Source organism: Meleagris gallopavo, chromosome 2 (assembly GCF_905368555.1).
Source record: "Meleagris gallopavo chromosome 2, MGAL_WU_HG_1.1, whole genome shotgun sequence".
Lineage (NCBI taxonomy): Eukaryota > Metazoa > Chordata > Aves > Galliformes > Phasianidae > Meleagris > Meleagris gallopavo.
In genome coordinates, this window is record NC_139405.1 from 2,076,214 (window position 1) to 2,101,259 (window position 25,046).

At 44.8% G+C, this 25,046-nt stretch overlaps 1 protein-coding gene across 6 annotated transcripts in view; it reads right to left on the bottom strand.

Moving 5' to 3' along the window:
* Positions 1–8,359: 8,359 nt before the first annotated feature.
* The window catches only part of CCDC85A (coiled-coil domain containing 85A), a 62,344-nt gene continuing 45,657 nt past the window's right edge, over positions 8,360–25,046 (bottom strand). For 3 of the 6 annotated variants that reach the window (XM_085218558.1, XM_085218559.1, XM_085218556.1), the window contains one exon: positions 8,360–10,390. Coding sequence is in view for 3 of the 6 variants with exons in the window: in XM_085218556.1 (XP_085074682.1) it covers positions 10,341–10,390 (50 nt within the window). In the remaining 3 variants the exon portion in view is untranslated. Of the gene's footprint in view, positions 10,391–14,887; positions 15,008–22,931; positions 23,009–25,046 lie in introns of all 6 variants that reach the window. The other 3 variants (XM_085218554.1, XM_085218555.1, XR_014881792.1) reach the window with 3 other exon arrangements.

Below are 25,046 nucleotides of genomic sequence, written 5' to 3' on the forward strand. Positions count from 1 at the left end.
CTTTTGGTACAACACAGTTGCATTTTTTTGTAATGCAAACCAGCACAATAGCTGCATCCTTTTGATAAATACTTAATTGTCCTACCATGCACCACTCTATATGGTTATTTACAAGAGTGCCTACAAAGTGCAACTATTTCTGACCTAGAGGATTAGATTTCTACTGTTTATTGACCAAACTTTGCTATGAGGTAAAGAGGGAGAAAATCCACTTAAAGCAGAAATATATCAAATGGCATTAGTTCAGGAGCTTACCAAGTTTAGCTTTTATTGGGACAGCTCTGGCACTTCCTTTCAATGCATATTACCATTTTTACCTTAGTTAAAGGTTTTATAAACTCTGATTCCATTTCTGGTCCTTCGGTCTTTCCCAGCAGTCAGTAAAACAGGAATGCCCACCAATGCCCACCAATGCATGTGGTCATTGGCCACCTTCAGCATCTGCTCGTCTTTATCACCAACCGTGCCACCCATCGCTTTCAACAACAAGGTATGCTAAATTGAAGTTTAAACCTAATTACTACACATGACAATTTCCATGTAATTTACCTGTTCCTCAAGCAATTGCAACAGACACACCAAACAGAATAGGAAATGCATCATTTTGAGATAATTTTCCAGCCATTTCTCCCCGTGAAATCCCAGTTTGTGAGACTGCGTTTGTAAAATGACAATAGAAATGTGATAGGAATCATGTACTTTCTTTGAAGTGAATCTCCACCCAGCTAAACCAGAAGTACCTCTAAATGTTGTGCAGACACTCAGGTGATTAAAATAGAAGATGTGTTCTGCTGTGCAGTTCTATCTCAGCCAAGACTCCAGAACTGCAGTGGTACTTTTCCTGCCCTGTGGTCATCTTCATTCCTCTGCAAAGAATGAAAGCTTATAGGGTGCATGTGAGCAGAGAACAAACAACCCAGCGTTATTTTGGATCAGTTGCACAGCTCTCTTCTAATATCATGCTTTAATTATATAATTTTAGCTCCTCTTGTTCAGGCCACCAGAATTAAGGGCGTAATTACATGAGAAGAAGAAATTAGAAATAGTTCACTCAGAAACCTGTTAGGGAGCGTATTTAATTACTCCTAGATGAAAAACAATCTGTCTGCTTAACACTTCCTCCAGGTCCAAACGGATAGCACGAGATAATTAAAGAAAATACATTTCCAACTCTTGCACTCACCCCGACTTACAGACTTGGCTGTTTACATCGTTCCTATGATGACAGAAAGCTTAAATGCGGTAAACATGATTTAGAACATGCTTTTGTACAATCTGCATTCAAAACGTTTCTTTCTAATCTTTGGTACCCATGGGGCTGCAGACCCTCAGCACCCTGCAGCACAGCAGCAGCAGCAGAGATGCAGCAGCAGAGTCTGAGCAGCACACCTCCTGCTTCACTGCTGAGCCACGACTTCCCTGCTTACATCCTTTCTGTTATTTCTGGAAAGCCTTCTAGGCTGGGTAATAGCAGCACACAGGCAAGCAGAGGCTATTTTAAGATATTTTCATTCTCTCTCTCAGACAGAATTGCTTTCTCGTATAAAATGAGAATCATCTGGAAACTCCCCTTGCAGGGAAGAGCTGTGGGATGCTGGAGAGGACCCAGCCTTGCTCTCCTGCCAAATTCTGGCATGTAAAGAAAGCACAAAACTCACAATACCTGCTATGGCAACAGGCTACAGGACATAGTTACCAGTGGTACAAGTGTCCTGACTTCATTATCTGGCCCCGAAACCACAAAACTTTCACCCCGTATTGCTGACCCTGGGACACCAGTCTTTGGAGTTTCTCCACACCATCCCCAGGCCAGAGTGCAGGAACAAACTCCTCCATCCCTTCACCAGAAGCACTGGACCAAAACAGACGACGAGCTTTTCAACTGACAGCTGAGCACTGCTAAAGGGAGCTGAGAGTCAATTATCTCATCAAGATCAAAGATAAAAACGTATCTGCACTTGTCTCGGCATCACTCAGTAGCAGACCAGATCACTGGGAACGTTATCAAAAGTCATCTGCTCTCTATTGTTCCCTTCTCCTGTTAACGTGGGGATATTAGCAGGGAGAAGCTCGAGCACACCGTCACGTGGGCCTTTTATCTGAGGAGAGGAAGAACTTCAAAGGGCCGGGGAATGCTTGTCAGATAATATGAAGTAGTCATTTTTGGTTCTTCTTGAGGGAAAAACACAGCATCTTCCTTAACCTGAAAATTTCTCCAAAACAACCTTAGAGCAGAATGCTTATTGCACGCTGCTTTCACAACAACCTCAATTTTGCTGGACACAGGAAAGTTATGACTTTACATAAGCACATCTCGAGGTCTATGAAGGTCGCATACTCTGTCAAGGTACCAGCACAGCCTTAGTTTCTGCAGTCCAGCATTTGCTATACATGGATATTACCTCTGCACGTCTATAAGGCCAAGCCCAAGAGTCCCACCTCTCCCTGCTGGCACTCACCAACAGCAGCAGCTTCCCCTGCAGACTATTGCATGCCTCTCCTATCCTGTGCACTTGTTATGAATCACTTCAGCATGCCTTCCACAGCCTAATTAAATCGTGGCAGCACCTCTGCTGTACACAAGTGACCTGTTGAGGTCCTACGGTGCCTGACACCTTTCCTCTGCCACCACAGTCAGGCCTTGATGTGCAACCATCAGGCAGGCCTGCTCTGCAGACAGCTTAATTACAGCCACATGCGACTGGGGTCAGTGCAGAACTCAGAGACTGAACTCCAGGTAACATATGGCATAATTTACGATGACAGAAATATAACAGAGTCTTCCTGTCTTTCTCCCTGTCTGCCCAGTTATGTGCATGACTGCAAATCATGTGGAATGCGTCAAGTGGAAAAGTGGAAACAGCCATCTCCAATCAAGATTATCCATCAGTCATCATCAGTGGGCTGATGGTCGGACTAGATATCTTAGTGGACTAATTTTCCAAATCTTGCCTTCCAACTCTTCAATGTTCTAGAATTCATAGGTTCTATGACCCTAAAAACTGGGAGAAAGGGGGATAGAATGGAAAAAGATGGGACAGCATGAGAAAAGTTGGGAGGTGTTGGAAGAACGTGGGAAAATTTGGTGAAAGTTGGGAAAGCAAGGGAAAAAAAGGGAAAGGTAGGGAAAGCAAAGAAAAATTCGGGAAAGGATGAGAAAATTTGGGAAAAACTGGGAAAGAAAAAGGTGGGAAAGCAAGGCAAAAAGAAGCAAAACTAGGAGAAAAGTTGGGAAAGCATAAAAAAATGAGAGGAAATTGGGAAAGGAAGGGAAAAGTTGGGATAGCACTGGAAAAAATGGGATAGTGTAGGAAAGGAAATTATAGGAAAACTTAGGAAGCATGGAAAAACATGGGAAAAGGTGGGAAAATAAGGAAAACATGGAGAAACTTGGGAAAACATTGGAAAAGGTGGAAGTAGAGAAAAGGTGGGAAGAAGTGGCAACTTAATGATTTTATTCTATGATCAAACCCTCAGGCTTGGGACAGGCTGGCCAGGCTCCCCATGGGTCAGCAAGGGGTTTACTGGTCCTTCTCCACGTTCTCTGGTGGAAACTGAGTGGATGTTTTCCTGCATGTAAACTAAGAGTAATTTGCAGCTTTGTTCCTCTAGTGAAGCTGTCTTCATGTCTTCACATGCTGATCCTGACAGGTAAAATGCTAACGATTTATATAGTTCTCTTCCTATACTGTACATAAGTTCAGTACAACTTTTTACATCATGCATTATGAATATATATATATATACATTAATATATATAAATGTATTCAGATGTACAGCCACTGAACTTTTGCTCTTCTTCCAGCCCTACAGATCTGCTGGCTGTTCCCTGACACACAGGGGTGATTCCATGTGCACCAACAGATGCTACTGCAGGGAGCTGATGGACAGCGCTGTTGAGAGGCAGCTAAATGAGGACAGATGGGATTCTGGTTCAGCAAGAGAGAAAGTGAACCACAAACACTGAGATTTAGAGGTTCTTATGTTATTTGTGACTTCTTGTTCCCTTGGAGAGCAGTCTTCTTCCCTTGGTATGGAAGATCTGTCTTTGTAGATGGCACCACCCAGAGCAGAAGGGCTCCAAGAAGCAGTGTTTGCATTATGCACATTCAAAACAACACAGAAGAAAGCAAACCCAGAGCAATTACTGCATTGTTACACACCGGTAAGAGTCAACCTTCAACCCTAGCCAATTGCTATTCCACCTCTTCATGCCCTTCCTACAAACGTGGCCACACACACACCTGGAAGTTCATCATCACCATTCCCACTTCCTATGGAGCCATGCAATCACTCAGCCTGAGCATCTGTGGCTCCAGCACTGGTTATAATCACATCTGAGCTCAGTTCTGTTAGTCACTACTGCCACTTCAGATTTTAATTGTCCATGACCACACATGCTAACCCTCAGCTAAGCAACTATGAGAGCACATCCCTTGCATGCTGCAGGTAAAAAGCACAGGACAATAAAACCTCCAGATAATGTTTAGTTGGCTACCAGCAGTCCTAGCAACATATTGCAGCCCTGAAATATCCAATCCAAGAATCTTTAGTGAGAAGCCAAAGCGATGCTCTGAAATGGCCATAACAGGCTTAAAAATTAAAACAAAACACAACAGAAAAAGTCACAACAGAAAGAAAAGAACACATTGCTTCAACATCAGCGCAAGGTGAGAACACACAAAAATAAAATTTGGCTTTGAGTGCAGTTCCATAGTCTGCTGACATTGAAGGAAAAACCTTATTCAAGACAGCATTCATGTTGTGCTTAAACACAGGCATGTGTTGGGGTTCCAGCCTGAAACAAGGGGTTAATTCTCCATTTATTTCACAGGATTAGAGCTACACATTTTTCCTCAGGAAATGCAGTGTTACTGTGAAGCCCATCCACACGTGCTACTTTGCTACTTCATAATTCATACTAAATAAAAAGTGAATTCTCTCCTTTGTCTAAATAGTTTGCTTTGGCTCAGCCAGGAGCAGCAATTAGCAAGACAGCCTCCCGGAACACATTTGATCTGCTGCAGAGCTTCCTGCTGCGTACCAGAAGAACAAAACTGATTTCACACAATCCATGGGGTTTACGTTGGCTGGATGTGCTATAATTAAAGCGATATTTTTTTTTTTCTTTTTTCCCCTCATTTTCCTGAGGGCTTTGTTTATATGCTTGATTTTTGTGGGGAGGCATCCATGTACCTAATTTAGCAGGTTTATTCCGCTCTTTACTGGTTCCCTTTGTAGTGTTCACTGTTTGTAGTTTGGTGCAGAAATTGAGAACTGCTACAGGTTTGTTTTATTAGCAAGAGTTCCCATGGAAACACTTCCATGTTTCTCAGTGTGCTTTTCCTGGGATTTTCAAGGTTGTGTAGGGTGAGTTCTGGTTCTTTTTAAGTAGGGACGTGCAGCAGCCTGTGAACACATCCCCTTCAGTAGTGGGAGAAAAGCAACATTTTTAGATTGTTTCCTCTCTTATGAAGTCTAATGCCTGTGCAAACAGAGCAGCTCAACAGCTCCATGCCACAGACAGATGTTCCCATCGCCCTACCAAGAAACCTGATCCTATTCTGAAAAGCCACCTCAAAACCAAAAGCAAGAGCTTTCCTTTCACTCTCTCACCTTTACTTTGAAACCATGAGTGATGCTATGGTTTAATAGTGCTCAGTGCACTCACCCCTCTCAAGATGCCCTCATGTCACTATGGATTTTCAAAGCTTCTTGAAGAAAAGATGCCATCATCCCTCTGCAGCTGAGGTGCTCAGGCGCAGACAACACTACTGTTCATGGGCAAACCCTACCCTTAGCAGTTTGAAAGAGCAATGCTTAAAAAAATAAAATAAAATAAACTCATAAGTGAAAGCTTTAAAATGCTTTCTTTTCCACACAGCCTCTCTTGGGCCATGCACACAGGTGAGTTACGTAGCAAGTGGGTTATGCTGCTAGTGGCACTAATGCAGCAGCAGCAGGTTGGCCTGCATCAGATCCTAGCAGGGCAGGCCTTCATCCCTCTTCTCTACACCCTCCTTTGCAGAGTCAGGACACGGCTTCCAAAGTCTTTTTTTTCCTTCATTTTTTTCATATGAAAATCTATAAGTAAGTTATTTTAAAAATTTACTTCCACCTGTTCATAGCAGTGAGGAAAAAGAAATAAACAACAGCACACCAAGCAAACTTCAGCATCCAGACCTCAGAGCCAAGACCACTGCCTTGAAGGGAGAATCACGACAAATTTTTATTCAAGTGGAGAGTAATTACCATGTTCTGACATATTAAATAATTCATTATTATTTTGGTACTTCATGAGCCAGGTATTCAGGAGGTAGCTCAGATGGAAGCAAGCAACGAAGGCATTTCCCATTGACTGGTACTACAGGAGTTACCAACACGTGGACAAGGCTGGAGCCACCCAGAGCCCCAGGAGACCCCAGTAAACCCTCCCCCCATCACTTCTTTTTTTCAAAGGAAAAACAAAACCACACAGCCAGAGAAAAGAATATATAATTCTAGTGGGAAGTGTGCACAGAGAGGAAGGGAACAGCAAAGGTCATGTTGAATAGGGCTTATAATTCTTTGGTCAACACATTTATATGAGAAGTGGGAAGTGCAGCCACAGCCCCAGCCTGGGGAAAAAACATCCGAAGTGATGCTGTGAATACGATCATGGTAGTGGTGAAAGCTGAAAGTGGTGGTAGCTGAAAGGACAAGGCTCCCATCACCTTCTGGAAATAAAAGCAAAAATATTAGTTGCTCTTTCCTTTTTTTACTGTATGAATCAGATAGCATTTGCCAGAACTAACAACCCATATCTCACAGTTCACTTCTGGACCACACCGTAGGTGCAAGGAAGTGCTGCAATTGTGATGCAGCCCAGCAAGCACCTCTTGGCTGGCTGATTTAACAACACAGAGTCTTTACATATTTAATCCAGGCAGGGCTGTTATCGAGTCAGCTGTTCTTATCTTTATGTTTCTGGGAACGTCCATGGCTGGGGTCCCCAGGCACATGGTTCACCCAAGCATGAAAAAGAGGAATCTGGAGATACAAAGACATCTTGGCATTATATACCTGGCGGCTGCTATCATTACCGTGTTCTGCAAGATTTCAAACTGAAGGACAGCCTCGCTGAGATATTCCCTCCCTCCACCCCCCTGCCATTATCTCTGGTTGAGCCACTTTCTTCTACATCAAAATGGTGAGATTACAGGACACGTGGAAAGTCCATGGTGCTCCTGGGAGGCTGGGGCAGCACAGAGCTGGGTGCCATCCCCGAGGTGCAGGGACTGTTTGGGCTGGCTTCCAGCCTACACTTGAAATATTAAAAGGGCATTGACTTGGCACCATGTTCATAAACGTGTCCATCAACTGCAACCTTTGGGGAACTGGCTCTACTGAAACCATTCACTTGCAGAAAAACAAACTGCCATTCTTTACTTTCTGACTATTATGCAAAATAGCTTTTTTCCACCACAGAAAATAAAATCCATTTGCTGTATATCTGCTATGCAAGTGCTAGTTAAAATCCACACGCATAGGGAATTTTATAGCTCATTCATGCTTAGCTCTGGAGCTGAGCATGGCCCTATAACAACACGCCCATGTTTTGTACTGAAGCAGTTAAGCTAAAATGCAACAGAATGAGGAACCCATCAGGCTTGGTGTGACTACATCTTACTGAGAAGCACCTGCATGAGCAGAGAGCAAGACGAAGCAGACGAAGGTTTCTAACTGCTACAGCAATGGTCACTCAGCAGTGCAGGCTACTGGACCCCACAACAGCACTGACCCTCTTCTCTGCACACAGCCCACATCTTCCCCCCAGTAAGCTGTATTTTTAGGAGCTCTCACAGAATTCAATAGCTTCAAGACACTGACTGCCATCCTCTGCTTTCTGGCACGAGCAGCAGCAGGCAGCCCTCCCCTGGCACATACAGGGCACAGGGGAGGCAGCTCCTAGGGCAGAAGTGCAGCAGGTACAGAGGGCCTCTCTCCCAGCACTACCAGCACTCTTCGTGTCTCTTACCTGGGAAAAAGGCTCCTGGAGTTCCACATGGCCCATCCCTGCTCTGAAGCAGCCCTGCACAAGAATGGGACCAGAACAACCACAAGCAGATACCCCAGGGCTGCCCTTGTAGCACAGCTAGGACTTCAAGGACTTCAAGCATAGCTACAGCATTTAGCTCATAAGGTACAAGCAAGTCCATGGAGCTAGGATTACTGGAGACAGCTGGAGAGAAGGTGAACAAAAACCCACCACATGCAGCTAACATCTCAGTCAAGCAGTAACATTTCGGAAAGCTCCTTCAAATCACTCCAAGAGCGATGTATCTCCCGGCTTTGGTCATTAAAGGAGAGCAAACAATGGTGAGATTCTATAATTTATTACCGTTGCTAAGATGAACACAGATACTTGATACCCAGTCGTATGTGGAACTGTAAAAAAATAGTTTAATACAGTATCAAAATTTACACAAGTATAGTGTCAAAAGACCAGTGTCCCTCAGCTCTGCCCCTGCACATACATACTGCAGGCACAAGCACATGGTTTACATTTTCATACATATATATAGATACATAGGAATACAACAATTTAAGTTTTACTATGCAAACGATATGAACGGGAGAAAACAACACATAAAGACAGCAGACAGCTGCTGGACCTGGGTTATATATGTGAGAAATTATGCAAGAGGGCAACGTTTTGATACGCAAGGCCAACGGCACGTCCAACTGAAGCAGACGGAGCAAACAGGAATTCTGTTGGGAAATCAGTGCTGGGTCGGAGGCCTTATATTGAATGGTACCAAGCAAAAATAACAACAGAAACCAGTCTAATTGCTGCTGCAAACTAACACGGTTTTTTGTTGTTTTTTTTTTTTCTGAAGACAGTTAGCAGATTTTTACACCATATTCCTACACAACAAAAGATTGTACAGCAACGGAGCTACATTCCACCGCAAATAGCTCACAAACACAGCATGTTGCAAGCTCAGAGAAAACTGATTCTGACAGACTCAAACCTTCGGAACCAAGAAGAAACCAGAAAGAAACCCAGGAATTGTTGCATTCCTATTTTTTTTTCTTTAACTTTTATTATTTTTTTAATGCTTGGCTACGGTAAAAAGTTAAGCAACAGCAGTCACAAGCCTGTTGCACATTCATACATGAAACTATTGTTGCTCTTAGATAGACACAAAATACCTATCATTGCAGTTTGATACACACAACTAGTATACACAGAGGTAAAAAATAAACTAAGCACATCTAGGTCATCTTCTGGTCAAACCTCAGGCAGTCTGAACATGAGCTTTCTGCCTCGTAATAATGAAAGACATGCTCCAAGTATAATAAAACCTTCTTCTTTCAAAGAATGCTATGGTAGCGAGAAAAGCTTTATCATGATGCAGTACAATCCTTTACATTTCTATTCTTACAGACTCTTGTTAAATAAACCAGCATGTTTCTAAATTAAACAGTAGAAATTAGCATCCTGACAATTGGAAAATACTTTCTGAAAAAAACTCTGATGGAAATTCTGATTTGAGACCTGTAACGGCGATGCCTCAGTGTTCTGTTTGTGGCAGGGCCGTGAACGTCAGACACATCTTCAGAAGGTTCGCATCAAAGTAAATTGAACAGAAAGCTATCTTCACTTTCATTTAGAAAGAAATCGTGTTTCACTACAAGTACTGTAGTTATGCTACACTACTGGCTGGTTAGGAGACATTATGGTCTTTTAGCACCTCCAAAGGCAGGTATTCTACCGAAGCAAATAATAATAATAATCAGCCGTAAATTGCTTAAGCACCATTAGCTGATACCTTATAGACTGAAGTGTGAGTTGCTAAGAAATGACTTTGTCAAAACTGTGGGGACCAAAGGCACAACAGTTCATCAACGTCTCTCCAGTCTGGTGAAAAACTGGTAAATCTAGTGGAAAATTTGTTCAGACTTACTAGAGACTCACTGACCAAAATAACGACTCCTTTCACGTAAGTGCTGCAAAACCCCTATCATCTTTTAGTTAGGAATGGAAATATCTCAGTGCTTCTAAATGCGGTGCTGAAGGGACGACACGGCGGCAGCGTTTCACTAGCCAGCATACTGAGACAGCAGTCCGTGGGTCACTGCAAAGCCAGCTCCTCTGACAGACCCCCCAGCACCACCTCGAGGAGCCCTCAGTGCAGCCCACGCAGTGCACAAGGGCACCCATCATCAGCCAGGATGGTGCTGAGCACACCGCCAGTTGTCTCTCGTCAGCAGTTCCAATTCTTTCTCTTCAGGCAGAGGAGGTGCTTGAGGCCTTTTACATCGGTCCTTTGTATTGGTTTCCTGACAGATGTTGCCTAATTCCAGGGCACGACCCTGCAGCATCTCCAAGTTTCCTCCACACAACCTAAAGGGAGGGATGGAAAGAGAGACCATTAGCACCAGTTGGGACGGACCAGTGTTCATACAGGCATGCACTGGGACACGCCACACATCCCTTACACAGACCATGCAGTGCAGGAAAGGACAGAGGGGAAGGACACAGAACAGGAAAAGAGTGCTTCCCAGGAGGTAAAACGTTCCTTCCAAATGGGGAAAGCACATGCCTCTAAAAATGGTTAAAAATGGAGACAAATGGACCAACACGTGCATCACCAGGGCTCCTTATGCTTCAGACACAAGGCTGAGGGCATTTACAGGCCTCTACGGAAATTTCATTCAGGCATTTCCCATGCCATGTCTCTTGAAGAACACAATTCAGAAGCACAGGACTCACTCCAGCAGAGTCTAAACACGTCCAGTTAAAGAAGCACAGAGAAATTCATCTCGTTTCTCTTTTCAAAGACCTTACTTGCTCTCTTAAAATCAAGCAGGGCGTTAAGTGTTTGCTTTCATTCATTCTTCCTTGAGCTCAAAGGAATCATGCATGCAGCACTGCCTGTGTGTTATGTTGAAGCAGAGTGAAATCTACCCATTAGTAAATTTATCAAGTAGTTTTCTTAGCGTGGACTAGACGTTAAAAGATTTCCTTCTTCCTGCTCACATCTACTCCCTTCCATGATTGCATAACATCCATGTTACACTTAAGGAACTAAAAAAGCAGAGAAATTGTAGCAGAAAGCATTCATTCAGGAATGTGTTTGATGATGAGTCATATATAATGAGATGAGCCAAGAGAAGCAGGGGAATCCACAGTGAGCATCATGTCCCCAGGCACAGCCAGGGGCCACCAGGAGAAGAGTGGTGATCACTACTGCACTGCGTGGTGCAATTCAATATTCTTTGTGTTTAGTAATCATTATCAACTAGCAACCAGCTAATGTATAGCTTCTATTAAGCTGCTCATTAATCTCCGGAGCAACAGCAGTATGTCTTGAGAAAGGCTTTTCCATTGTCATTATTTATTATTTGTGCCTAAATCCCAGGAGCGAGCTGGCAATGAATAAACACAGAGAAGCTGGATCCTGCAATGTTAATAGCCTGAAAAGACACGAGCCCTGGCTCCTACTGCTGACAACCAAGGACAGAACTGCCCTAAGGTCTCTGTGCAGGAGATGGCAAAATAACCCTTTAATGGCTGGATGTGATCAGACAAGTGTTTCTTTAAGATATTTGGTTGTTCTTCCTAACTACTTACCAAGAGGCAAAGCCACTCCAATGCCTTTTGTCAGAAGGCACACTGTACAGATATACCTTTCAACAATTGCTCTGGTCAATAAACATTAGACAATATTTACCGAGCAGCTCCTGCTGACACAATAATAAGTGAAAAGATGACACTTCTCAAAGTCCTTCATTTCCAGTTGAACAAATGACCTCTGATTGCTAGGAAGGAACACATGCATACAAGATAGCCCTGCAAAGCTGACATCCTAAGCAGAACTGACAAGGTGTGGTCAAAAGAAATACGCCATATTTCTGGGTAGAAAACAGACAAATCGTTATCAGAAACCACTTCTGCATATGCATACAGGGCAACAGAGACGTGGGTCTCAAAGGCATCACAGTCATTCTATTTGCATCCTTTTCAGAAACAGAGGCAATACAGGCTCCAGTTCTGAAGATTTGTCGCCAAACTCTCCTTTGGTGCTGGCATATGTACAGCTCTTTGCTCAGCCACAGCAGCTGCACATCCTGCTGTCTCCTGCACACACAGTTGTTTGGCGCTCTGGATTTGCATCTAAGTTCACCCTCTTCTCAGCTCACCAGTTCAGCGCTGACTTGTCATGCAGCACTAATGAAATTGGTTTTTGCTTGCAAGCACTCAAGAGTTGATGTAATACCTGAGCATTCTTGAATGCAATTTAAATACTTACGGCAGAATAAAAAGTCCAAAGACGTGGTTCAACATTTGAGCAGAAGCCTTCACCAAATAAAGGACAGCTAAGAGGTTCACAGTAACATCGTGGCAATTCCTTTCTAGCTTCCTTCCAACACACAGAAACAAAAGGAGGAGAAACCCCCTCCCTGGAAGTTGGGCCTAATTGTGGGTGGCACTTCTCGTGCAGTGTGAAATACTGGTGGAGCTCCCTGGGCTCTGAGATCCCCTGTCCTGCTGCCCCACCAACCCCACACGGCATCCCAACCTTCCAGTGAGCATGTTGCAGCCTTGTGAGCAAAACTTACCGGTGATCAGAGGAAACTCATCATGAAAAACATCAAGAAAATCATCAAGAAAGCCACCTGACCTCTCCAGACTTAATGCAAACATTCCTGAGCTTTGAAATTACCTTCCACGCTCACTAAAAATGTGATAAACTGCCTCTAAAGCTGCTGCTACGTACTGCTACATTCCCCTAAGACAATGCAAGCATATAAACACAAAGCAAAAACATTCTCAAACATATTTTGGATGAGGTGGCATAAATACCATATTCCCACCTCCATTATCTTGATATAATGTTGGTGAAGAACCGACAACAAGACTTTTGCATCCAAATGGCAATTTGGTACCAAAACTATGAAGCCCAACATCAAGCCAGTCACCATGCCACTGTGTTCACAGGCAGAACAGTGCTGTGCCAGTGTTTCACGCAAACAAAAACATGCAGAATAGGAATCTGGAGCAAAACTGTGAGAAGGGACTGTAATGAAACATAATGATAAGAAAAGAAACATAATGATAAGTTTACCACAAATCCACTGTGCTTTTAACACAGGCTGACTAGATGAATGTAAGAAAAAGTGAAAGCAGGAAGGAAACAACCGACTGTTTGAAAAGTCTAATAACATAGCAAGGGTCAAATCAGACGTAAATCATAAAGCTGGAAGCAAAGGCAGCACTTCAATGCCAGCAACAGAACCCTGAATGGCTGGGGAGCAGAGAGGCAAGGCAGAAGACAAGTATGTACCTGGGACTGACAAAAATGAATTGACAATATCGACAATAGCATACTAGCAGTTTTGAAGTGGTGCTACTTATATCCTGAGAACTCTCATGGATTGCTACTAAATATTTTTGAAAATGCTTTTTATCCATTAATTGCAAAGCAACAGTGTAGGCAGGAAAGTACAGATGTGTCATCACACAGCTGCCAGATTTCGTCTCACTTGCAAATTTTACTCTTCTGAAGAATAAGCTGAGGCCAGCTGACTCCCACCGCATCCCTCATTTATTGCCACATAAGAAAATTCTTATCAATACAAACCAACATTGCATCCCTACTAAAACATTAATTCAGGCAGTCAGCTGACTGCTGTCATCCCACAACTGTAAACTCCAGTCTGCAAAGAAAGCAGGATCCAACCCGAGCTGCTTTCCCAGGAAGCAGCAGGATCTGCTCTCTGTCTGGAGATGGGAAGTTTGGGCAGTCTGCTTGGCTGACAGCTCGCTTTCCATTTCAAAAATAACAGTATCATTTATATCTATTTCTGCCTGCTGCAAGACCTCCTAGCAAACTAAAAGCTGAGATTTCATATCATATTGAACTAAATTCTGTGTACTTCTTATCAATCTATTTCAGCAACCGAGGTATCAGCCACTGTTCAAATATTTCACTTACACTAACCAGCTATTACAGGTTGTCAAGAGCTTGCTGTTAGAAGTTCCATTCAGTAAAGTACCTTTGCCAATGGGTATTTTAAGAGGACTGCAGAAGGTTTTTTTCAACAAATACGTGTAGTGTCTTGGCAGAATCTGTAGCTTTATTTCCCAGGTGGCAGCAGGAGATGTGCTAGGGAGCGCAGCGCAGTCAGGGAAAGCAGATTTGCCACAGTGCTTGTCTTAATTGCCCCATAGCAATGCAACATAGCAGTGAGGCATTGGAAAAGGTTGCCCAGGGAAAGTGGTGGAGCCACCGGCCCTGGAGGTGTTCAAGAACCATGGAGATGTGGCACTGAGCAACATGAGTGAGTGGCATGGTGGGAGTGGGTTGGACTAGATGATCTTAGAGGTCTTTTCTTAGTGATTCTATGATTCTGTGCTAGGTCTTGGCAATCCAACCCTGACTTCAGAGCAAATCAGGGCTGCTCTCACAAGTTTCAGCAGCAACGTATGGTCTTCAGTCCAATATTCTGCTCACTGTATTATGAATACACCATGCATGCTGGCTCCACCTTTGCAATACAGGTTTTCTCTCTATAAGCTACAGTACTCCATTACACTTCCCCAGAGAACAAATGTGTATTCTAGATGAAGCAGAAGGACTTGCTTACTCAGAAAACCACCACTTCCATCTTCAAACAAAGGCAGTACTAATGTAAGTTCACTACAGCTGGCACCGTCCCATGGCAGTGGCCTGCCCCTGCCCCCAGAACACACAGCTCACAAATGCAATGAGTGACAAACAGAAAAACAATCCTGCTAATGACAGCAGCATCCCGGTGGTGCACACAGGAATGTTGCCAGGACAATATGACACATGTTGAGGAACAGACAAGATGTTTTGTACGGGAGGAGCGTTACCTTCAGAGCATTTACCACTGATTCAGACTGCTGAGAAGCTGAGCCATGTCCACTGATGCTAGCTGGCTCGTTTGCTGAGCAGTAACTCCCCTCTGACCCTCCTGGCATCCTAATGGGATCCTTCGCAAAAAATTAAAGACTATTTAATAAAGAAAAGGGTTGGTAACTAATTAAAACAGATGTCATCTTTATTTTTTTTTAATGCTGAGAAGCACTGAAGGCATGTTTTACTCCAAAGTCACCCTCCTTTTGAGCCACAGTAACCAACATCCATATGGGTATCTTAAGCACCACTGTTGAGCATCACCCACACAATCCAGCCCCCAAGGGCATCCATCTGGAAAATCAGGGCAGAGCAATAAAATTTTGGTACGCCTCCTCACAAAAGTGAGGTTCAGAGAGACGACTTTGACTTCAGGGGAAGGATTTCAGAACATCTAATTTTATCCCAGGCATTTTGGAGGTTTTTAACTTTGACTCAGAGAACATTTTTAAGTTGTGCTGCAAAGTGAGGCTGAGCAGGGAAGGGGCTGGAGCAGCCAGCACTCCTTCTCCAGCTGTGGCTGTTCCAGATTTGCACCAAAGAATGACAACGTGGAGGACTTTCTCTCACCAGGGGGTGCTGGGAAGGATTTGGCAGGGTGCCACTAAATAAATGCAGGTTGAACTTTGCAGGACAGACAGCACTCCCTGCAGCCCTGCAGTGCCAAGGGAACCTGATGGAGCTGCTGGCTAAAATACCCTGACAGCAGTGCCAAGCTACTGCCAGCCTGACCCACTCTTCAGGGAGGGTCCTTCACTGCCACTCGTTGTGCTGAATTTTGTTTGAAAATGAGGAAGGTAAAGAACAAGAAAACAAACATTTCAAAGAGAGAGAGAGAGAGGAAAAGTTCCTTTCTTACAGAATCAGAAACACCGTCACATTCAGAAATAACGTGGCAGTAATTCCTGCAGGATCACATGGCAAACGCAGATGTGAAAGGCAACTAATGACAGTGGGAAGAGCCTCTGATCAGATCCAGTGCCCCTTCGGCACTGATTTACCCACAGAGCAACGCATCACATCCAGCGACTGAACTACAGGAAAGGTGAAAGCAGAGCTGGGATGAGAAGGGCACGGAGAGGTGGCATGAGACTCAACTCCACAGAACTGGTCTCCCTAAAATACCTGAATGAAAGGCAGTCCTGTCCAAAGCCGGAGTGCTATTACCCTACAACACTCCGCATCGACTGTTATCAATTTGCTGTGATCTACGGAGGAAGATTTAGGACTTACTTTTCTTTGGGAAGGATTTATAGATCTGCTAGTGATGGATCTGACTTAATGCTCTACTTTGGAAAGGAAATGAAAGAGGAGGGAAAAGGGGTAATAAAGCAAAATGGAGCGCTTCAGGTTTAGGATTAAATTCCCTCAGCTTTGGGTTGGTTTTTGGTTTGTTTTCTTTTTTATGAGTCAAAGTATTCTGTTTCTTTATTGACTCCCAGGCCAGCAAGATTTTGGCCAGTTTTGGGTGGTAAAATGAAAATACTATTACCAAGAGGCTTGGAAAATTAGAATAGATTGCACATCTAAAGCCTCCTGACCACGAGAAAATCCCACAGCCTTGTGAATCACGCTGCTCCAGGCACCTCTCCTCCACAGCCCTTCTGCCGTACACGGCACAATCCCATCTCAACACATGTTGGTAGGAGATGGAATCTTCGTGCATGCCCTCTGGGTAACCTTTTCCCTCCTCCCTCTGTCATTGAGAGGAGACATAAGCTTTTCCTAAAAAAATAAGGCAAGTTTTGCAGTCCATCGTGCAGCTCAGGGATGTCCATGGTGAGGCCACTCCAAAAGGCAGCACAGCGCACTGCCTTCTTTGGGGAAGCTCCATCCAGGACAGGCTGGGGCCACTCTGAACGCAGCTCTGCTGTTCCTCTCCACCTCCCGTGGGCTCGTAGCCCCCTCAGCACTACCGGCTGCAGTCCAACCTTCTGAGGCACTGCAGCTAAAGCAGGGGAGAAGGCACTCTGCCACACTGGTGGTGCCTGAAAACAAGGTGCCCTAGGAGAATGGAAGAGCCTGCTTTGCAGACCTACCCGCACAGCTGCTGCTTGCCACGGGGAGTACGGCTACGTTCATCCTTCCACCCAAAGCTCATCTGTGTTTCACTGCACCGTGGCCCTTCTCCACCGCTGCCTGACCTGGACAACAACCAGACCCCAAGCAGGACCTTGAGGATAGGAGGAGAAACCCATTTCACTCAAAGTAGGCATCCCAGATGCCCACGTGTTTTGGACAGAGCTTTTCATTCACTACTGTGGAAGTAGGACCAAAGCAGACAGTAAGGGATGAAATCATGTTTCCATAGCTCCAGTGCTGAAATCTGCACTGACTTTAAACATCTTGAGCTGTTTTGAATAGACAACACGAGATCAACATCAGAACCAACTGTGCTGGTTCATCCTACATCCTTCCCAACTGCCCACCCTTCCGCCCAGGCTGCAGCATGGTTTCATTACTCAGAGTCAAAAGTGCAGATTATAGGGCTGCAGAAAGCATTGCCAGAAGCAGGTAAAAACCACATCAGATCCTCTGTGCATTTCACCACAAAGGTAACAGAAGTGCAATCACTAAACACGCACAACCATTTTGCTATTGCAAGTACATCTACTAAACATCCAGAGCCAATGTGCAACTCTTTAGTGAAGAGAAAGCATGGGAAATCTCACTCAAGTCCATAAGGCCACATTACAAAAAAAATCAGATGAACAGAAATGTAGCATCTCCATCATGCTCCTGGAGTGCCAGTGGCACAGCTACGGTCAGAATGGAGACCCCTGGGTAGAACAGGTGGTTCTTTCATGGAGGGAACCAACCACAAACTCTATCTCTTGAGCCAGTAATCAGTGACAGTTTTTCTGAGGAATTTTTCTGTCAATTAAAACACGTTGGTTTTGAACACCGTGGCTATTCACCACAATTCCTGTTTCCCAAGAGGACCTTTGCTTTGCATCGTGCTGCCAGACCCACAGCCCCTGTGGCACATTGAAAGCCACTCAGGTTGCTGAGGGGGCAAGTCTACAGCACCTCTGTGTTCAATGGCCCTTCATAAACCTCTTTCCAGACCAACGAGCCTATTAATTTAAACTGGGGATGAGATCATATGAAAAAACAGTGTGAGGAAACGCTCTTGATTTACTTTCAGCAAATATTCGATGACATGATGAGTTCAGTGGGTTTGAATTACATCTTGGTTGGCTTCGCTGTTCTACTACATGCTATGAAAGGGAGGAGATCGAACTGTGTGTGACAGATTGCACACACAAAAAAAGTACTAACCAAACACTTCCCATCTTCTAATTAGATTTCTAACTAAAACCAGGCCACGCAGAGGGAAATCAAGAATACCTATCTCAGCAAAAAGATTTTGAAAGGTTTGGAAATGTAGGTTGAAATAGAATGCAATCGAAGGGGGAAGAAAGAGGGAAACTGAAAAGTGTTGGAAGGATTTAAAAATAAATGAGTATGTGCCTAAGGATCAGGCCTGCTGCTTCACACTCAAACACACCAGGACTGGAAAAGGCCAGCAAGGATGAAAGCAAACAAACAAAAACCCAACCAACCACCAAGAAAGCGCCTGAAGCAGTGCTGGAAAAGAAAGAGGTGCAACAGAAGGAGGTGGAAATGAAAGGAGACTCAGGGATGGAGGAAGAAGGAAATAGACAGACATGGCCCCATGACATGAAGCAGAGCAGCTCAGCCCCAGCCCTGACCACAGCCGCTCCATGGCTCTGGTGCTGCAGGAGCTGGGCTCCCCAGTAGCTTTGTTTGCTCAAGGGCAATATACTGCAATGCTTCCTCTCCCCTTTACTAAAAGGCACAGCTGCCTTACAAGGACGAGGAGTTAGAAGAAGGAAAGCTCTTTCCATCTCTGCCTCTTGATCCCTCCTCCTATGCAACAAATAAAATTGAAGCAATTTAAGTTGGGGGCTTGCCAAGAATATCTTCTGCAAACGCATTCACTGTCATTATATGACAGATGTCCACATTTCCATAACGTTTCAGCTGAGCTTATCGGCCCTGAAATTCTACCCTCACAAAATCCAGGGATATCTCCAGTTAACTGACATGTGGATGCCAGACCCTGATCTCACTTCCCCCAGTTTAAGACCAACCCTGTGAGGACTGTGCTGTTTGCAGCTCTCTGGAATTACTCGCTGTCATAACCGAGCACAGCCCAGGGAGCTGTAACTGCGATCCAGATCCATTGTTTGCTCCTAGCACATTTTCTTAATTATGGCTGGGTATCTTCATTAGAATACGCACAGAATTCTGGTCTGGCTACAGCAGAGCTGTACTACTGTGCATTGTTCTGGATGTCAGCAGCAGAACTTGATCCCCAGGGATGCCGCAGCTTCATGGACATTCAGCAGCAGCAGCACAGGCAGAGCCCTGCAGGGAGCCGCTCCTGCCCTGGTGCCATGGAGCAACTACAGCCTGGAATTCATTGGGCAAAGCAAACATTTTTGCCCAAATTGCTCTTTCTCTAAATTCTCTTCTTCTCTACACACTGCTGTCACACACTCTTGCCCACACCAGTGTTTGATAAGCACCCTTGTCCTGGGCACAGCTTGCACAACTTGGCGTCCTCACCAGAAGACCCAGCTGCACACCATCAATCTTGGAAAGTGCCTACCTTCCTGCACAAAAATCCTATTTATGGTCAGAAACTGAAAGGGCCTGGACCATCTCTTGTTACTTGCCAGTTGAGAAGGGAAAAAAAAAAGAAAAAGAACACTGGTTCAGGATAACCTTTTCCCTCCTCCCTCTGTCATTGAGAGGAGACATAAGCTTTTCCTAAAAAAATAAGGCAAGTTTTGCAGTCCATCGTGCAGCTCAGGGATGTCCATGGTGAGGCCACTCCAAAAGGCAGCACAGCGCACTGCCTTCTTTGGGGAAGCTCCATCCAGGACAGGCTGGGGCCACTCTGAACGCAGCTCTGCTGTTCCTCTCCACCTCCCGTGGGCTCGTAGCCCCCTCAGCACTACCGGCTGCAGTCCAACCTTCTGAGGCACTGCAGCTAAAGCAGGGGAGAAGGCACTCTGCCACACTGGTGGTGCCTGAAAACAAGGTGCCCTAGGAGAATGGAAGAGCCTGCTTTGCAGACCTACCCGCACAGCTGCTGCTTGCCACGGGGAGTACGGCTACGTTCATCCTTCCACCCAAAGCTCACCTGAGTTTCACTGCACCGTGGCCCTTCTCCACTGCTGCCTGACCTGGATAACAACCAGACCCCAAGCAGGTCCTTGAGGACAGGAGGAAAAACCCATTCCCTTCCTCTTCTCTGACCTCACACAGCACTGAATGACAGTTGGACTAGAAGACGTTGGAGATCTTTGCCTACTCTGTTGATTCTATGAATCTGATTATGGCCCTCTGCAACAGAGCAAACCTACAATCATCTACAGCTTCTCAAGACTCTCAAGCCCAGTTCTGTGCTGTTAGCCACCACCAGAACAACTCTGCCACATGGGCAGAGGCATTAGCATGCTTAAGCGAATATGTGCATTTTATACCTTTCCTATTACCTGATGAAACTTTAATATTGACTCAGTGGTGTGTCTGCGTTTCTGCTGACAAGGAACTCCTTCAGTACAGCACAGCAAACTAAAACTCATTTTCCATTTGATCTCAACACTTAAAAACATCTTCTCTGGAATTGTTCTTGCCACTATATATTAATAAACCTTTACAATAGGGGTGTACGAGATTTTGAAAAGAAAACACACATGCATGGGGTAAGAGAAAGGAAGCAAAATAAAATAGAAAAAAAACCATGTCTAGGTGTAGATGGAATAGTTTGTCTGAAGAGGGCATTAATAAATGTGCTGGTGCATTTTCACGAGTGACACAAAAGCAGAAAAGGAGGGAAAGAAAGGATGCTGAAAGGAGAGGGGAGAAAGAAGAAAAGCACAGCACGAGGAGTGAAAAAGTCTCGACTGCCCCTACACCAGGATGCCATCAGGGCAGTGATGCACAAGTGAAAGGCACACTCTTGCTGCAGCACTGGTGAAATTTTAAGGCACAACACTGGAACTGAGTGAGAGCTGTGCCAAAAAACCTTCATCAGTTGTGTCACTTGTTGGGTGTTTTCAGCTGATTTGTCAAAAGCTCTTAGTCTGGCTTGAAGCCTAATAAACTCCCACTCCTCCCATTCAGAGGAAGGGAATCAGTGCCAGGAGCTGTGGGGTTTCCATTCCATGTCCTCGCCTGTGAGGTGGGACCTGACTGTGGCTGACAGCACGACCATGGTGTTAGTCACAGGAACAACAAACTGCCAGAGTGAACTTGGGGAAATGCAACACCTGAACGGAGAGCACGGGCAGAGTGAGCTGCTGTCTGCATTCCTCCTAAAAACAAGGACTCTCTTCAGGAGGAAAGGTGAGTGAGATATCTTGTGAAATGTGAATCAACATCGCTCATCATCCCTCACAGCAAAGTGCCCAGAGATGTCAGGAAACTTCAGAACTCTACTGCAGATCCCGGTGCCAACAGAACCAATCGTGAGACAAACTTGGACCTGTGTACTTAAAACACAAAGCAGCTGCAGCTCAGCACACCTGCAGCCCCACAACAGCAATGTGTGGCACCTACACGCTCAGGCTCTACTTTCACGAGCGATGCTTTCTGGCTTTGGCACCCATTTGAGATTTCTAATGAACTCTACATGCACAGCTCGGCTGTTCCAGTCTCTGGCAAGATCAGGAAATGCACATCACTGGGACTCTGCCTGAGCACCCCTGGCCCTACACAGATAAAACACACCATCATTTCTAAAGATTCTGCCCACAAAGAATCTTCTGCACAATTTATCCCCAAAGCCATCCCACACCTGAAACAAATCACAACTCTGTTCATGTTTGCTTCAAGCAGCTTTTTCGTCAAGAAAATATTCTTTATCACCGACGATCAACTGTTGTCTTTCCTACTGATGGCTGGATGCATGTTCATGGGGAGACATTCAGACATGCTTGCAGTACTTCTCATCCAATCAACAAATTTGGGTACAGAGAAGTTAAATAAATGGTACATGGTCATACAGCAAGTCAAGAGCAAAACAAGAGCTACAGAGGCCCTTCCAACTGTCATATTATGGGTGAGAAAGAAGCTTGGCTTAAAATCAACCAAAAGAAAAGAAATCCTTACCCTGGCTGAAATCATCTAGCTAATCAATTTGCATTTTGGGTGATACAAACGGATATATCTGAGTCACTGGATTTTATTTCTTAACACACTTAATTTTTGTCTTGAATCATAGTATGTTTAATAAAAAGCACTTCTACTCTTCAGACTAATGTCTTCTTTTAAACTAAGCACAACTTCTTTTATTTTCCAGTGAGCACCTTCATTTGGAGACACTACAGATTTTCCTAAGGATTATTTAATGAAACACGATAGAAATATGCATCGGTATAATAAGAAAATGACAAATGTCTTTGATTCATTCTTAATGAAATTCTATATTTTCCATTCTTATATTGAGAGAACCTTTAACTTCAGATTTACTTATTTATTCAATTTGATTTTTTGTTTTTATGCATAGAATATAGAAATAATATAAAACAATTATTATTACTTGAAACATTGGCTTTCCAGAGCAAAATATTTTGATTAACCTCAAAAAAATACTTGATTTTTTAATGACAAGAAGAACTTGGAATAACACCGGAGTGTACAGGTTCTCTTCTCTTACTTTCATTCCTCACATTAATTTTTAACTATAAGCAATGGCTTCTAGTGAATTTTTCTTAGCAAGTTATCAACGCCCGCAAAGGAGAAAAATGCATGAAGTACTGTCACAGCCTTCAGTAAATACCCACTCAGTCCCAAGCAAGATGAACAAAAGATGTGAGTGTCTTTGATTCCCCAGATGATCAATCTGAGTGTCCAGATGCAGCAGCGCCCAAGGACACGTAACACTGAGCTGATCTCGAGCAGCAGGCCGTCAGCGCTGCTGTCTAGCTGCCGGCTACTGTTCCCACAGCAAAAGTCACCCACCTGGGGCAGCACGCGATTTTCCTCCTCCAGCTGTCTTACTCTTGCCTCCAGCTGCCTAACATAGGACAAGGTTGATTCTAAAATCAAAAAGAGAAAAACTCGTATTATCCACACAGCTCTGCTTGCGTACGCTGATGTCACGGCCTGGCTCTGCGTCATGCTGGCCGCAGGTTCCCTCTCTGATGGCTGCCAAGTGCTGCTCCTCTCAAGGGCAGGGCAGGTAATGGTGTCCTCTGCTAGCAGCTGGCTGCCTTGGCATGGCTCAAGTGCTCCCTGAACCCAGACATACGTGCCCAGGACCCTGAGAGAGGCCAAGGTCAGGCAACGTGTGCCCAAGAGCCCAGACACAGCGCTGCTGGCAGACCATGCTCCTCATCCCACGCACACGCAGACACACTGCTATGCTGCACAGGCTTGCGGCAGGCCAAAATCCTGCCCTCTCTACTGACGGGCAACCTCTCAGACTTTCCTGAAAGCATGTGGCTGGTTATGGAGAACGAGACTTCCCATGGTACCAGTACTGAAAGAGCACCTCTGTGCTGCCTTCAGTGGCCTTATTTCCCCCGCGCTGATTCCAAGGAGAAGGTCCACAATCAGTCCCCAAAAGCATGTCAGAGTTTTCTTATGGTGCATTTCTTGGGTTGCACAGTGTTTCTGCTATTAAAACGCTACACCTAAAAGAAATGTGCCACAGCAAGTAGCACTTGTCACCTGCAAGAGAAAAGATGTCCTCTTGGTCCAGAATGGCTGTAGTAAGCCTCATGCCTCCCTGTACAGAGCTGCAAGCTCAACAGGTACACATTCCCCATCCAATGAGCTGCCCAGCCTTCCCTGAGATGTCCGTCCTACCACCACACCTGTACTCACACAGCCATGCCAACACAGAAATTGGACTTTGGGTGATTAATGGCATGGAACCCATGGCTATTGGGGCAGTACTGCCTGTTGCCACAGACATGCAAAGCTGCACTGGCAACAGCGCAGCTAAATTTGGGCACCAGCTTCCTCTGATACCTAAATGGTGATGGGTCAATGTTTGGACTAGATGATTTTAGTGCTCTTCTCCTTAATGACTTTATGATTCTATCAGTCATGGTGCCAGCCTGCCCATAAAAGACAAGCAGCAGGAAATCAGGAGGCACTTACTGCTCTTACAAGACTGCAGCAGGTTAAAATATGCACACGTGGATAGTGCATAGCAATTTACACAACAGGAAGACAACACACCATAATTTGTCAAAAATGATTAATACACAGCAAGGCACAGAGCAAGGATTAAGAATAGCATTGTGCAATAAAAGGGAGAGAGGTAATCTGAGGTTCTTCATGCTCTGCTGCATAAGGATCTTCATAGCTGGTGATGGGTGCACCTCTGGAGAGTCACTAAGCATGGTTTGGATGAGCCCTTCTGAGATGAACAGCTCATTCCATTAACTCTGTATGACAGGGTGCCTCCTACCAACCATCAGCACTGTACAACACGGTGCCTCCCACCAGACCCACGTCCAGCCCAGCAGCAGCACTCCTGGGAGGAGCTGCTCCATTGCTATCATGGCTGAGGCAGAGGCAACAGCTCCTGGCGCATCTCAGCCCTTCCCATGGCTTTCTGCGAAGATGGTCCCTGTATAGCCATCCTTCTGGAGGGACCAGTGGTTGCCTTCCTTGGCACCAGCCCTCCCTGAACCCACCGGTTACATGCCCGTTGCCACGTGGGCTTGTGCTTTGTGCTGAAGTCCAGCTTCCCAGTTGTGCCCAACAGCCCTCTTCTCACAAATTCCCATCTGCATTCTCTTTGGGTTTTTTGTCCTTTTCCATGTTACCATGTATGAGCTCCTCAGACAGTGTGCAGCCCTTGGCAAAGCCATCCCCTCACTTCTATTTCTTCTCCCAGCATGGAGGTCTCTGCTGCCCCAGCCCTGCTTCACCAAAGCCTCCTTGCTCCTTAACCCCTCTGAAGTGTGAAACATGTATTTAAATCTTTTTGTAATATGATTAAAACTGAAAATTAGGTCAGCTACAAAAAGCTTGATCTAGCAAATCCTTATTTATGCAAGTATTCTTGACACACAGACTAGATACATATATATTTCAGTATCTCTTAATATATTTATGCTT